The sequence below is a fragment of the Scyliorhinus torazame genome, chromosome 22 (assembly GCF_047496885.1).
Source record: "Scyliorhinus torazame isolate Kashiwa2021f chromosome 22, sScyTor2.1, whole genome shotgun sequence".
Classification (NCBI taxonomy): Eukaryota; Metazoa; Chordata; class Chondrichthyes; order Carcharhiniformes; family Scyliorhinidae; genus Scyliorhinus; species Scyliorhinus torazame.
Window position 1 is genome coordinate 67,377,921 of NC_092728.1, and position 15,412 is coordinate 67,393,332.

Genomic DNA, 15,412 nt, shown 5'->3' on the forward strand with positions numbered 1-15,412 from the left:
GGCCAGTCCCGCCGGCGTGAATTACACAAGGTCTGTGCCAGCGGGACCTGGCTCTGAGGGCGGCCTGCGGAGTCCTCGGGGGGCGCGGGGCGATCTGGCACCGGGGGGACCCCCACGGTGGCCTGGCCGCGATCGGGGCCCACCAATCTGTGGGCGGGCCTGTGCCGTGGGGGCACCCTTTCCCTCCGCGCCGGCCTGTGTAAAGCTCCACCATGGCCGGCGCGGAGAAGAAACTCCCTGCGCATGTGCAGGAATCACGGCATGCGCCAACTCGCACTGGCCGGCGGAGGCCCTTCGGCACCGGTTGGCACGGCGCCAATCATTCCAGCGCCGGCCTAGCCCCCGAAGATGCGGAGGATTCCGGCCCGCCCGCCGGAGACCGGAGAATCCCGCCCATGATTCTCCATGCCTTTGTAATGCTCCGTCTCTCTGGGACAGGATTCAGGCGGGCATGGATTGGTACAAGTCTTTTTCAGTATGGCTCTGATGTGGTGACTCAAGGGCTAAGTATTTAACATGGGTGCCCCCAAAGTCCATTGGAGGATCTCTCCCTCCCCCTAATGCAAACCCTGTCCACCCCACTCCCAGGTCTCCCATCAGACCCCATCATCAGACCCTCCCCATCAGCTCCCCCATCAGAGACCCATATCAGAGACTCCCCAGATCAGAGACCTCTCCATATCAGAGACCCCCTCGTATCAGAGACCCCCCGTATCAGAGATCCCCCATATCAGAGATCCTCCATATCAGAGACTCCCCATATCAGAAATCCTCCATATCAGAGACCCACCCGTATCAGAGACCCCCCCCCGTATCAGAGATCCCCCATATCAGAGGCCCCCCATATCAGAGACCCCCCTCTTATCAGAGATTCCCCATATCAGAGATCCCCCATATCAGAGACCTCCCCCCCATATTAGTGACCTCTGCGATCAGTCACCCCTGCTTGGAAGCTGAAGGGCTTTAAAACCCCTCAGATCATTTTATCTGCGAGGCTTCTATTCACTTTCAAAGAGAAATAGCTTTAAGTAGGCAGCAATTGACAGGGTAATAGCTTACAGACAGCCAGGTGTCTGAATTCTTCATTTTCATTTCCTTTCATGTTTCATGCATCACGAGTACCCTGGGTGAGATTCTCTGTCGGCGGGATCCTCTGCTTCGCCGGCAGTGCACTCAAGCCCGCGAATTTCTCAATGGCCTGGGGTGCCCACAATGGGAAACCCCATTGGCCGGTTGCGGGACAGAAGATCCCGCTACCAGCTGGGACAGAATTCCGCTTCTTGTGTTTATAAACGTCTAGGAGCTAAGTGCTTTCATTACTCTTTTTCTCAGCAGAAAGCTGTGAACTGCTTTTGATGTGGTGATGGCCTGTTAATCATAGCTAGATTATGGTCAGGGGGTCTCTGGTATGGGGGTCTCTGATGGGACAGCCTATGCTGGCGAATCTCTGATAGGAGTGTGATGGAGTCTCTACTATGGAGGTCTCTGAAATGGGGGGTATCTGATATGGGGGTCTGATGGGAGATTTGATGGGGGCAGCGAATCAACCTCATGCGTGTGTGCTGTGGGGGCAGGTGATCCAGCAATTCCTGTGGTGGGGGAGATGATTGGGGGGGGGGGAGGGAGAGGATACCCCTACTTGTCAGCAGGTGGAGGCAGGATTTACGATGTGTGGGGGCAGGGGGTAAACCGCTGGACCTCAGTATCTGGCCGCTCACTCGAAATGGTGGCCCGATAGCGGGATTGAGAACGGAATCTCTTGAGCTTCCTGTCACGCATGAATGTGCCTGGTGAATGAGAGTGAATTGCTCCAGGGTGCCGCTGCTTGAGCTATCGCAGACCAGGTGCGATTCTACGTTGGTGGGAGAACGTAGGGCTGGATTCACTGTTTATGAGCCTACATGCGGAGGATCTGTGGCATTTTACGTCAAAACAATTGGCGCTGCCCCCTCACCAATCCTGCGACCGGTGAGGGACTAGCAGCCACACCGCGTAATTATGATTTCCTAATCCAAAACACACATACTTAATAGTTGGCATATTTATTTCCTCGATATGCATAAATGTACACACCATCAGCCCTGGCAGTCCTGGTGCTCCTATTAATCCAAACTCTCCCTGAAAAACAAATTTAAATTAAATAGTCATCATTAGAGCTGATTAGCACAGAAATATTTAAGGCATCCAATCAATTAATGTTTTATAATTTTGTTACCAGTTTCCCTAGAACCAACTTTTGAGTACAGGAAACCACATTAAATTGAACCCTAAACATTTTATAAACATATAAAGTGTAAGTTAGGTAAGAAGGATAATGTTCGGCCTATTAAGGCATCAAAGAAAATCCTATTATAGAGACAGAAGACATAATAAGTATTTGCATCTGTCTTCACAAATACGCTAAGGCTGGGGTTTTTCAGCCCCCCTTCTCTTTACCGCTGCGACGGATTTCCCACGGTGGATCCAGCGAGCTATTGGCCTCCAGCATTATCATCAAGGCCCACTAAAGTCAATGGCAATTTGCGTGTCTCATGATCCCCGCCGCTGGGGAACCCGCCTCAGAAACTGTCTTTGACGAGACCGAAAGATCCCGCCAGCGGGAATGGCCGTGCGATCTGGCTGGAATGCATCCTAGGCTCTCTAAATAAGCAACAGCAGAAATAGTAGAAGCATTTGCCACTATCTTGCGACCTTTTTTTGCATATGGGACTAGCACCGGAAGGGCTGAAAGGGCTATTGTTATACCATGATTCAAGAAGGAGGAAGGGGTAAACCAGAAAACTACAAGCCAGTCAATCTGGCATTGGTTGGAAAAGTTGTGATTGTTCTCCGCAGAACAGATAGGGTTAAGAGGGGACCTAATGGAGGTTTGCAAGATGATGAGAGGTTTTGATCGAGTAGACAGAGAAAAACTGTTCCCTCTGATGAGAGGCTCAATAGCCAGAAGTCGTAGGTTTAAAATGATTGCAAAAGATCCAGAAGGAGGATGAGAAAGAATTCTCTCACTCCAAATTGACAGGATCTGGGACACTCTACCAGTTTAATCTGATTCCACCAATAATTTAAAAAAGGAGTTGGACAGGAATTTGAGGATGAAGAATTGAGAGGGTTGCGGAAAAAAAGCCGATAGTGTGTGTGACAAAGCATGAATGCTCTTTCAAAGATCCAGCACAAGGTCAGTGTGTCGATTGGCATCCTGAACTTTTAATTTCTATATTATACGTGGATTATGGATGACTATGGCTTATTATCCAGCCTTTTTGACACACTTAAGAACAAGGCAGGGAGCCCTTCTGCATTGCGGTAATCCACAAGAACCGGATGTCCCCAAGTCGGAACCACCAGCCGCTGCCAGTGCACAGCATTGATCTGGGCGATGAGTGGTGTGCCACCCTAACGGTCAATCGATCACAGATCACATTTCGCCTGGACACTGGTGCCTCCGCCAATCTCCTCGCATGGTCAGCCTTCCAGACCTTGAAGGTTAAACCACCGATTCTGCCATCCCACTGTCAGCTGGTTGACTACAATGGAAACGTCATCCCGGCCACAGGGTCCTGCCAGCTCAATATTACACACATACTCAGGTGCACTCAGTACACATTTCTATTTATTAGCATGTAGGCACATATCCCTGTGAAAGGGGGGGATGTCATGATATCCACATCAACATATCATGGTGCAATCGCACACACACTGATGGACAGGCAATTGGACCAACCAGCACACACATAACATCGCAGCCAATCACCAGTGAGAGCACACGCACTATAAAACAGGGAACACCACAGTTCCTGCTCATTCTACCAGGAGATAGCTCAGAGCACTGAGCTCACAGTGTGCCACTCAGACATAGACCATGTGCTGAGTGCCTCACTAAGATAGTGATAGGGCTGGGTCCACAGGTTAGCTGGTGAAGCACGTACCCAAGCCAGCAGTTAGTTGTTACTATTGTTTAGACAATAAAACAGAGTTGTACCATCTACAGCCGTGTTGGATCATTTGTGCATCAGGACACCCAACACGACAAGTAGCTCCTCCAATCTGAATTGACCACCGACAAAATGGCTAAGGGGGTGGGAATTCAACTGGCAAACTAGCACACTGGCCAGGGGTGTAAAATTACCGACCCATCTGCCTTTGTACTCACCCCCATATTGAGGCAATAAATCCTGGCTCAGGTCTCTGGACTGAGGCTTAATTCCACACTTTGACTCCGTGGCAAGAGCTAGCGCTGGGCCAAGGCTTGGACTTAAGCCTCAAAACATACATTTAATTCACAAAATAGACTTCCCAGAGGGATGATGCTTTTTAAGTTAAATGCTACAATCAGAAATATGTCAGTTTAGCAGCTTTAAATAAAGTTACTGGAATAACATTCTCATTTTGGAAGATACATGCAATAAACGTATCAAAGAACAAAGAACAATACAGCATCAGGAACAGGCACTTCGGCCCTCCAAGCTTCATGATACCACACTTGGTCAAAACCCTAAAGAAAGAATTGATACTCACCGGGGGGCCTCTGGGTCCCTGTGATCCTGGCATTCCTTTCAAACCCTTGATACCCTGAAATCATTACAATATGGTATTCGATCAATGCTTAGAATAGATACAATTTAGGCTGCTAAACTATTAGTGTTGATTTGTCAGAACCCATTCAAGCACAGACAACATATACAAGTGTTGCGGTTCAATGCTACAGTTAATGTATAAATAGTAGCCACTCTATGAATGTCAATGTCCTTTTAAAAACAGTGACTGCGATGGCTAGTTACAATTATCCACTACTGTCGACAGGAGGCTGGCTCCTTGCACTGCTGCGTATGGGAAAATGGCAAAAGAGTGCTGATTTATAGGGAGAAAGAGAAACTGTAAATTATAAATACTGCTTCGTAATCATGAATCACAGAAAGTAGAAAAATTATAATCTGAGAGCACAGAATTACGTAGAATCTACAGCACACGACCTGTTGGTGTTAAACGGCCACATGTATTTCCTCGAACCACCTCTTCCCACAAGTCTCCCCTTAAATATGTCACTGCTATCTACTTCCACCACTCCATGTGTGGTAGCAAGTTCCAAATTATCAACATCCTGTCAAACAGTTTCCCCTAAATTATTTCCACGTTCTGTCCGTGATTCACCTCCGTTATACCACTTTGTTCTGGGTTCACATACAGCAGAAAGGTTTCCTCCCATTCGCACTCTCCAGTCTCTTCATCACGTTCAAGATCTCTATCAGGTCTCCTCTTAGTTTCCTCCGGAGAAAATAACAGCAACTGGCTCAATCTTTCTTGATCTTTGCATTCTCTCAATTCTAGTAATTGCCGCGTGAATCTTTCTCGAATGCTTCCTTTTGTAGTATGGAGACTGGAACTACCTACAGTCCTCAAACTGTGATCTGACAGGGTGAGATTGAATGGCCTGAAAAGTCTGAAAAGCAGTTCGCCACAGCGCTGCCTCGCAAGATCCAATGCAATCTCGCAAGATGTTGTGGTCCATTATGACAGCTAGTCTGACTCTAATGTGTAGATTCCTGAGGGGGTATCTGAGGCTTTGAGATTCACCCCCTTCGCCTTGGACACCATGCAGCACTCGTCTCCACAAACGGGGACTAGACGGAACAGCACTCATGGGGGTTCCCCCAGGGCATCAGAGGTCCCCAGCTGCATGCCCTTTGGGCAGGGTGGTGCCCTGGTGTTTCTGGTAACACCTGGGTACCCTGGCAGTGTCACTTGCGTGCCACCTGGCATTGTCAAGGTGCCCAGGTGGCACTTCCAGGTTGGCACTGCCAAGTTGGTATTTTGTGCACGCGTGCGATTGGGTCAGGGGTGACCTGCGTGGGGGAAGGGGGTTGCGTCAGGGACCGGGGACCCACCTATAGGGTGTTTGGGCTGGGGGTGTCGGGGGTTGCTTTGGGGGCCTCAGAGATCGGGACGCCAGTGCGGCCTTGGCCATGCATTCCCAACTGAGGCCTCTTATACAATGCGAGTTGTATGCGAGCACCAGGAAACACGCGGCTACACTCGCTTGCTATGGGACTTTGTTCCCAATCAGTTGAATCACGCCCCAAGACTCTGTACAAATCTGTTATTACTTCCCAGCTTTTAATGTACATGACTCCGCCAATAATTTGCATTCTTTATAGCCTTATCATGTGCATTTCTTCTTCTAATGATTTATGTCTGTGCATTCTCAGGCTTGGTGGTCATGCGGCAGAGTGTGTACCGTCCCTACCTCTGAGACAGAAGCTCCGGGTTTGAGTCCCACCTCAGAACGTGATAGCCAAGGAAAGTGTGCTCATAACGCGGTCGACCTGCAAATTTTCCAAATGCACCAATAGCTGGCAGTGAGAGCGGGAGATACTCCTGGTGTGCCACGTTGATGTGGAGTGGCGCCCCTCAAACTTTAAGCCTTTGGCGACAGACGAACGACCTGTTTTAGGAGTTACTAGCTATGGAAACGGATTAAAGTTTGCCTTAATGCGCCACTAAACACGGGAAGAGAATTAGAATGGAATTCCAAGACTTGTTCACCTACCTTTAAGGTGTTTTTTCACTTTCTAAGGAATAACCGGCCTCCTTATTCCTCCTATCAAAATGCATCACCTCACACTTTACTCTATTGAATTTCATTTGCAATTTATTACCCACTCTGTTTTTCTGTATTTTGCATACTCCAAACTTCGACAGCTTCTGAATCCAAAAGATTTACGCGTGCAGCAAACAGCAGAACACCATTCCCCATTTTCTGAGACATTCTCCTTCTCTGTTTTAAGCTTTGAAGCCATCTTTTCATCCATTCTGCTACCTGACTCCACATGCCCCAAGTCTTTTATGTGACACATTATTGCTGATGAAGAATTTTAAACACCTCCACCTGACAGACACTGTGCGGAACAGGAGCTAAAATCTGCTTTCCCGCCCTTCAGCTATTTTAGCGCACTTTTTCCTCTCGGGCAGCTCTGCCTCCCACTTGATTCCAGCAGGAGACTCATGAACGTGTGAATTGGGTTTTAATCACTTAGATAGCTGCCCATTTTGTTTTTCTTTATTCTTTCCTGTGATGTGGGCATTGCCAGCAAAGCCAGCATTTGTTGCTCATCCCTAATTGTCCTTGAACAGAGTCGCTTGCTGGGCCATTTCAGTGGGCAGTTAAGAGTCAACCACATTGCAATGGGTCTGGAGTCACATGTAGACGACACCATGCAAGGGTGGCAGATTTCCTTCCCTAAAGGGCATTAGTGAACCAATTGGGTTAGACCATAAGACCTTGGGCGGGATTCTGCCGTAATCGGCGGGGTGGGCAACTCCGGCGGGAACGAATGGCGTGAACCACTCCGGTGTCGGGCCGCCCCAAAGATGCGGAATCCTCCGCACCTTCAGGGGCTAGGCTGGCCCCGGAGTGGTTTGCGCCAGCCGGCGGGGAAGGGACTTGGCACCATGCCAACCGGCGCCTTAGGGCTTCCGCCAGCCGACGCGGGTTGGCGCATGCGTGGGAGCACCTGCGTGTGCTGACATCATCCCAGCGCATGCGCTGAGGGCTTTGTGTCCGCACCGGCAATGGCGGACAACTACAGCCGCCGGTGCGGACGATTAGAGTGCCCCCACGGCACAGGCCCGCCGGTGGACCGGTGGGCCCCGATCGCGGGCCAGACAACCGTGGGGGCACCTCCCGGGGCCAGATCCCCCACGCCCCCCACCCCCCCCCCCCAAGAACCACGGAGGCCGCCCGTGCCGCCAGATCCTGCCGGTAAGGACCTACTCCAATTTACGCCGGCGGGACCAGCAAAAAACGGGCAGCCACTCGGCCCATCGGGGGCCAGAGAATCGCCGGGGGGGGGGCGCTGCTAGCGGCCGCCAACCGGCGCGGCGCGATTCCCGCCGCCACCAAATCCCCGGTGCCGGAGAATTCGGCAGCCGGCGGGGGGTCAGAGAATCCGCCCCATAAGTCATAGGAGCAGAATTAGGCTACTCGGCCCATCAAGTCTGCTCCGTCATTCAGTCATGGCTGATATTTTTCTCATCCACATTATCCTGCCTTCTCCCCATAGCCCCTGATCACCTTAATAATCAACTGTTGAAAATAGTTTCATGGTCACCATAAAGGAGACTATATTCCAGAGTTATTAATTAAATTTAAATGCCACCAACTGCTGTAGTGGGGTTCAAACCCATGTCCCCAGGGCATTAGACAAGGCCTCTGAATTACTAATTCAGTAAAATTACCACACCATCATTGCCCTGCCTTGGAACACCCCATTGGACACCTATTAGTCTGTGTGAGGGGCTGAACGAGGTGTCCTGTTTGTCCATGTCGCTACAAAAATAGTTTGGGCCACTGCTGTCCCTGTTTTCCTCCATTTCCGGACAGTGAAACCCTCCAGAACCCCGACCCCTAGGGTGGACTTCTCCCTTGCCCCAACTGGTGGGCAGAGGCGGGGGTTAGAATTTATCAGGAGGCCCAAAAATCAGTTTTATGCAGGTGTGAATTTTCTCCTGAATTTTCCACTGGTGAACGTCAAGACTGATTGGGAAACCTGCTCCAGATCAGCGTGAAACCGATTCCTGGGCCTCCTGCTGGAAGTGGCTGGAGGCTCAACTGCAATCTTGTACCCATGTCCGATTCTCCACACCGCCAGTGGGAAAATACACCAGCCCAGAACATGGGCGTCATTCTCCGACCCCCCCGCCGGGTCGGAGAATGGCCGTTGGCCGCCGTGAATCCCGCCCCTGCCCCCGCCGAAGTCTCCGGTACCGGAGATTGGGCGGGGGCGGGAATCGGGCCGCGCCGGTTGGCGGGACCCCCCGCTGGATTCTCCGGCCCGGATGGGCCGAAGTCCCGCCCAGGAATTGCCTGTCCCACCGACGTAAATCAAACCTGGTATTTACCGGCGGGACCAGGCGGCGTGAGCGGTCCGGGGTCCTGGGGGGGGGGCACGGGGTGATCTGACCCCGGAGGGTGCCCCCACGGTGGCCTGGCCCGCGATCGGGGCCCACCGATCCGCGGGCGGGCCTGTGCCGTGGGGGCACTCTTTCCCTTCCGCCTCCGCCACGGCCTCCACCATGGCGGAAGCGGAAGAGACTCTCCCCACTGCGCATGCGCGGGAAACTGACAGCGGCCGCTGATGCTCCCGCGCATGCGCCGGGAAACTGACAGCGGCCGCTGATGCTCCCGCGCATGCGCCGCATTTTCGCGCCAGCTGGCGGGGCAACAAACGCCATTTCCGCCAGCTGGCGGGGCAGAAATCCCTCCGGCGTCGGCCTAGCCCCAACATTGAGGAGCATTCCGCACCTTTGGGCCGGCGCGATGCCCGTCTGATTGGCGCCATCTTTGGCGCCAGTCGGCGAATATCCCGCCGTTGGGGGAGAATTTCGCCCCATGTGTGGACCAACAAGACGTTCAGAAGTCAAAACAAACCTGAGGAAGGCCTGGGGATGCCTCCGGGGTTTGGGATGCAGACAACCAATTACACTGGAACGCGCAGCGGTGGTTAGAGGGAGCTTCTGTCAGCTGGATCTTTCTTCAGGAGGTTCATCGCGGGCCGGAGAATCACTGGGGGGGGGGCGCCGACCGGCGCGGTGCAATTCCCGCCCCCGCCGAATCTCTGGTGCCGGAGAATTCGGCGGCCGGCGGGGGCGGGATTCACGTCGCCCCCTGGCGATTCTCTGACCCGGCGGGGGGTCGGAGAATCACGCCCCATGTTTTCCTGTTGGTCTCTGCATCAGGAAACCCTGCACGTCCCCGCTACAGGACCCAGGGAAAGATCTCACGGTTTTGTCACGCTTGACTCTGGAACGGACCAGGCCAGTAACTTTCACGAGGGGATTTGCGAGATTTGCGAGGCGTCGCGATCTGGATCTCACCTGCATTGGGCGTGAAACAGATTTGCATATTCAAGTGAGTATTTAGGTTCACTTAAATATGTCTATGATGAGTTAGACAAGGCATGGGATTGAACGGACTCATCTCAGAGACCTCGACCGGGCACGTTTAGGACTAGTCCCCGTAACGGCACATGTGGGGTGGTCTCCCAGGCTATTGAGGGCCTCCGGGTGGTTGGGCTCTGGGCAGGATGGTACCTTGCCACCTGGGCAACATGGCACTGCCAGCTTAGCCTCCTGGCAGTCCAACCCAAACACTGGCAATGCCAGCATACTCAAGTGGCACTGATAGGACACTGCCAGGGTATCTGGATGGCATGTTGCCCATGCCAGAGATCGGGCCCAGGTATGTCCGGCCCTCATGAGGTGGGGTACGGGGGCTCACCGACCCCCTGATTGTTAAGTTGGGGCTTTGAGGGGGGGGGGGTACGGAGGCTACAGTGGGGGGTAAGAGATCGAGCCTGAGAGCGTTAGTGCGGCCTCGGTGGGAGTTCCTCGCGGAGGCCCAAAAAAGCAGGGGCCCATTTAATAGCGGGGTTATTCCCGGTGCTGCAAACACCAGGAAACATTCTGCTAAATGCACCCAAAACGGAACTCTGTTTCTCCTCCATTAAATCGCGCCCTCAGTCTCAGTTGGGAGACTTTCATAGATACGTAGATGCATAGAAGATAGGAGCGGGAGGAGGCCTTTTGCCCTTCTAGCCTGCTCTGCCATTTATCATGATCATGGCTGATCATCTAACTCAATAACCTAATCCTGCTTTCTCCCCATAACCTTTGTTCCCAAGTGCTATATCTAGGGTCTCTTGAATATATTCAATGTTTTAGCATCAACTACTTCCAGTGGCAATGAATTCCCCAGGCTCACCACTCTTTGGGTGAACAACTGTCTCCTCACCTCTGTCTGAAATGGTTTACCCTGAATCCTCAGACTATGACCCTTGGTTCTGGACACACCCACCATTGGGAACATCCTCCCTGCATATACCCTGTCTAGTCCTGTTGGAATTTTATAAGTCACAATGAGATCCCCCCTCATTCTTTTGAACTCCAGCGAGAACAATCCTAACCTAGTCAATCTCTCCTCATATGACAGTCCCACTGTGGTGATGTGCACCAATGTAAATGCATGTAGGCTAGCTAGACACTAGAGGGAGCACAAGAGACATCACACACACACACTCAACCAATAGATCAAGTAGATAGGACACGACCAATAGACATTCACAATACACAAGGAGGTGACACGACCACAGGGGGGCATTACACCAACCCATATATAAAGGACACCACACACATGATCTGCCTCTTTCTAGTGGAGACAGTCAGTGAGTAGAGACACAGGGTTGATTCAATATTACACCCACCACGTGGATTGCAGCAACTGGTTAGTCAGTCTGGGTAGCTATAGCAGGATTAGCAGTAGTGTCGAACCCGAGTAATAGAAGTGTAAATAGTTTAATAAACGTGTTGAAGTTATCTCCAAGTCTGTACCTTCCTTTGTCAAGTGCACCACAAGGAAGCCGCTTATGTTACACCTACAACATAACAAATCATGGGACCAGGACTGAACTGTTTCAAACCATATAGCCATACCTCAGCATACACTGACAACCAGCAACGATACCCAGGCAAGATATTCGAGATCCAGGTTCCGCAGCAGCTCTGGTGCCACGACAATCTCCGCGAAAACTGGCGGGTATTCCGGCAAATGTTTAAGTTCTTCCTGGTAGCAGCCGACCTGGAAGACCTGGCCAATGCTGAAAAGACAGAGCTTCGCCTCACCATCGCCGGTGCCAGAGCAGAAGAAATCTTTTAAAAATTCAAGTTCCCCAAGGGGCAAAACAGGAGCGACTTCCAGGCAGTCCTGGACAAATTCGGCAAATACTGTGAGGAAAACACACAACCAGCAAGAAAAGGTAAGAGAAGCGCCAGTACTCACCACGAGGCCGAGATCCCGGAGCAGCGAACAGTTTTGATCGGTGGCCATCTTTCTAAAGGGACTGCACTTGCACAGTTGCGCAAGAAGCGCACAGAACGGGAAGGTCCGTTTGCGCATGCGCGAGACGCAGCGCATGCGCAATCACGAAAATGGCCATCGGTACAGGTCAGCGATTTGTGCATGCGCAAATGCTTCCTACGTATGATGTCACATGCATCATGATGTCAGAGGCCCCGGACCACGCCCATTTAAAACGGAAACGTCCCAAATCAAAGAAAAAATATTTTAAAGCCGTAAAACAACCTTTGTTCACCTGGAATGACAGCACAATGCCTCAAATTGAACCAGGAAATGAAATTAACCTTCGAAGAATCCTGCAACAAGCAGTTACCTATGCCCAAACCGATGATTCCGACCTTGAATACTTCGAAACCGACCTTTACATTTTCTCTGGACCTCACGAGCCCAATGCCAGCTCCGATGCAGCAGTGATGATATGGTCCTCGAAGACAACGACTCAGACGAACCTTTCACCTTGGGAGGCTATCCCAGTACCAAATCCGAACCGCAACTAGACATGCTGCACATTAGCGACCCCCTTACTGAATCCGACGCAGAGGCGGATTCGTTCTTCGGATTTGAGGATCTTCAGCCCAGCAGATATGACATCCCAACTCGGGAGTACAGGATTATGCTGCAGCCTGAAACCAAGAGACAGAGAGCGGGACAAGCCCACAGAGAGCGGCCTGCTGCCACACATAGCGTGGTCCACGCAACGCTCAGAGTTCCAGACTCTACGAAAGAAGACACGCAAGACTCCACACTGCAGTCCTTGCATGAACAAGAAGTGACTCCAGTGTCACAAGCCTCCACAGCAAGCTCGTGGCCAGACTCCACAATTGCAGAAATGCAAGACTCTGACGCGCAGTCCTTGCAGGAAGAAGACCATGAGGGTCTAGCAACCTCCTCTGCCAACTAGTGGCAGATGATGCAAGTCTGCCATGCTCAAGTAAACAGCAAGAAGACTATGAAAGTCTACCATGCTCCAGTGCACAGCAGGATGACCATGACGGTCTATCATGCTACAGTGAAGAACAAAGCGACGATGACAGTCCAAGTCCAAATGAAGGACAACAGCAAGACAATGACAGTCCACCCACATTGTTTGCACCACCAGGTGAAGACTCTGACAATTTACCCAACCCAAGTGAACAACAAGCAGCTACTGAGGCTCTACCCACGGTATGTGAGACGCGTGACGACAGCATCCCACTTCCCATGTAAGATGTGCAAAGTGACAGACCTCAGCTAGTGTGTACAGAGGCACTCGACGATCACTGTGAGACCACTGGTGACTCCAGTGACACCACGATTCTTCCACCCTCATTCGCTCGAACCTCTCCACAAGGCAATGCATTCCTGCATGTTCCGATTCCAGACGTGCAGCTTCAATAAATCTCAGCTGACTCCAGTGAACCTGCTAAGACTCCGGATGGGGAGCATCAACAAACCAACACTGACTCAGTTAACACAGACCAGACTCCAGATGGGGAACAACCAAACGCCGACTCTGATTCACGTAAGCCGGACTTTACTCCAGACAGGGAGTGCCGCAACCTCAGTGATGGCACGCTCAGGGTGATGACCATCACAACAGGTGATGGATCACTTAACAATTACACTGGGTCAGTAATAACAAGCAGCGGCTACAGTCCAAGAGGAATACACCAATATTCACCACAGTTATATCCACACATTTTCCACACCAGCAGTGCAGCCAATGACAGCTCATGCTGAACAAACCCAGTATTCAGGCATGCAGCAGCCAGAAGTCTATGCAGCATATTCTCAAACAGGCCAGCACCACGGATTGCCCACTAATGGAATCAAGACCGAAGGAGGACTACCGCAAGCGCAATCTGCACTACAGACTGGATGCCTTAGTTACAGCCCAGGATTTGCTGCACCCCAGCCTGGCCAGACGGCATATTCCTATCAAATGCAAAGTTCTAGTTTCACACCATCACCAGGTATTTATGCGAGCAGCAATTCTGTTTCCAATTCGACAAGCTTCAACGGTTCTCAGCAGGATCACCCTTCCAGCACAGCATGTGGCCATGACCAGTATGTGCAGTCTTATCCAACTTCAACATATGGCACATCCATGACCTCGAATGATACTGTTGATGGTACCCCTTCAACGTCAACACCTTATCAGCTACAAGATGCCATCCGACAGCACCATCACAAACATCAAAAAAAGAAAGGGACTCCAAATCAGAGAGCAAAGTGATTTGACCACTTCTTGGTTCCTGTGGCACAGGGACGTTGATGGCGTTCATAACCAAGAGAGACATTTGACCACGATGATTGATGGTTTTTGGACTCACACGAATGATTTGGACTTATTGTTTAATCTCTGTTCCCATAACTTGCATATACCTTAACCTATCTCCCTGTTTTTTGTTCAATTTTCTTAAAGTGTACAGAAAATATGTAACATATAAAAAAGGGGGGATGTGGTGATGTGCATCAATGTAAATGCATGTAGGCTAGTTAGACACTAGAGGGAGCACAAGAGACATCACACACACACACTCAACCAATAGATCAAGTAGGTAGGACACGACCATTAGGCATTCACGATACACAAGGAGGTGACACGACCACAGGGGGCATTACACCAACCCATATATAAAGGACACCACACACATGATCTGCCTCTTTCCAGTGGAGACAGTCAGTGAGTAGAGACACAGAGTTGATTCAATATTACACCCACCACGTGGATTGCAGCAACTGGTTAGTCAGTCTGGGTAGCTATAGTAGGATTAGCAGTAGTGTCGAACCCGAGTAATAGAAGTGTAAATAGTTTAATAAACGTGTTGAAGTTATCTCCATGTCTGAACCTTCCTTTGTCAAGTGCACCACAAGGAAGCCGCTTATGTTACACCGACAACATAACAAATCACTCACCATCCCTGGAATCAGTCAGGTAAACCTTCACTGCACTCCCTCGAGAGCAAGAACATCTTTCCTCAGAAAAGACCAAAACTGCACACAATATTCTAGGTGTGGCCTCACCAAGGCCCTGTATAATTGCAACAACACATCCCTGCTCCAGTACTCGAAACCTCTCGTAATTAAAGCCAACATACCATCAGCCTTCTTTACCGCCTGCCGCACCTGCATGCTTACCTTCAGCGATTGCTGTACAAGGACACCCAGGTCCCGCTGCACACTCCCCTCTCCCAATTTACAACCATTCAGGTAGTAATCTGCCTTCCTGTTTTCCTAGATTTACTTCAGCTCTAGTCTGTCCAATCTTTGTATTTGTAACAATTTAAAAAGAAGTTTCCTCTACTTTAGCTTGTAGCTAGCCATACATTTTTCTGAATGATTTATCCTGGATGGCACTGATGCAAGGGGCTTTCAGTAGATATCTGATTTCAGAGGAGGCATCTTAATAGGTCCAATCTGATAGCGTGTCAAATAGATTAGCTTACCTAAAATAATCGGTCTGTCTTCAACTGACCGTAATTGCTTTAAACTTGGATTGACATTGCCACAAATAATGATTGT

At 50.6% G+C, this 15,412-nt stretch overlaps 1 protein-coding gene across 4 annotated transcripts in view; it reads right to left on the reverse strand.

Annotated features, from left to right (window-relative positions):
• Positions 1-15,412, reverse strand: part of LOC140399099 (uncharacterized) — a 484,003-nt gene that overhangs the window by 164,884 nt on the left and 303,707 nt on the right. For all 4 annotated transcript variants that reach the window (XM_072488263.1, XM_072488261.1, XM_072488260.1 and 1 more), the window contains 2 exons: positions 4,516-4,569; positions 2,074-2,118 (listed from right to left, as the gene is read on the reverse strand). In XM_072488263.1, the coding sequence (XP_072344364.1) occupies positions 2,074-2,118; positions 4,516-4,569 (99 nt within the window). The remainder of the gene's footprint in view (positions 1-2,073; positions 2,119-4,515; positions 4,570-15,412) is intronic.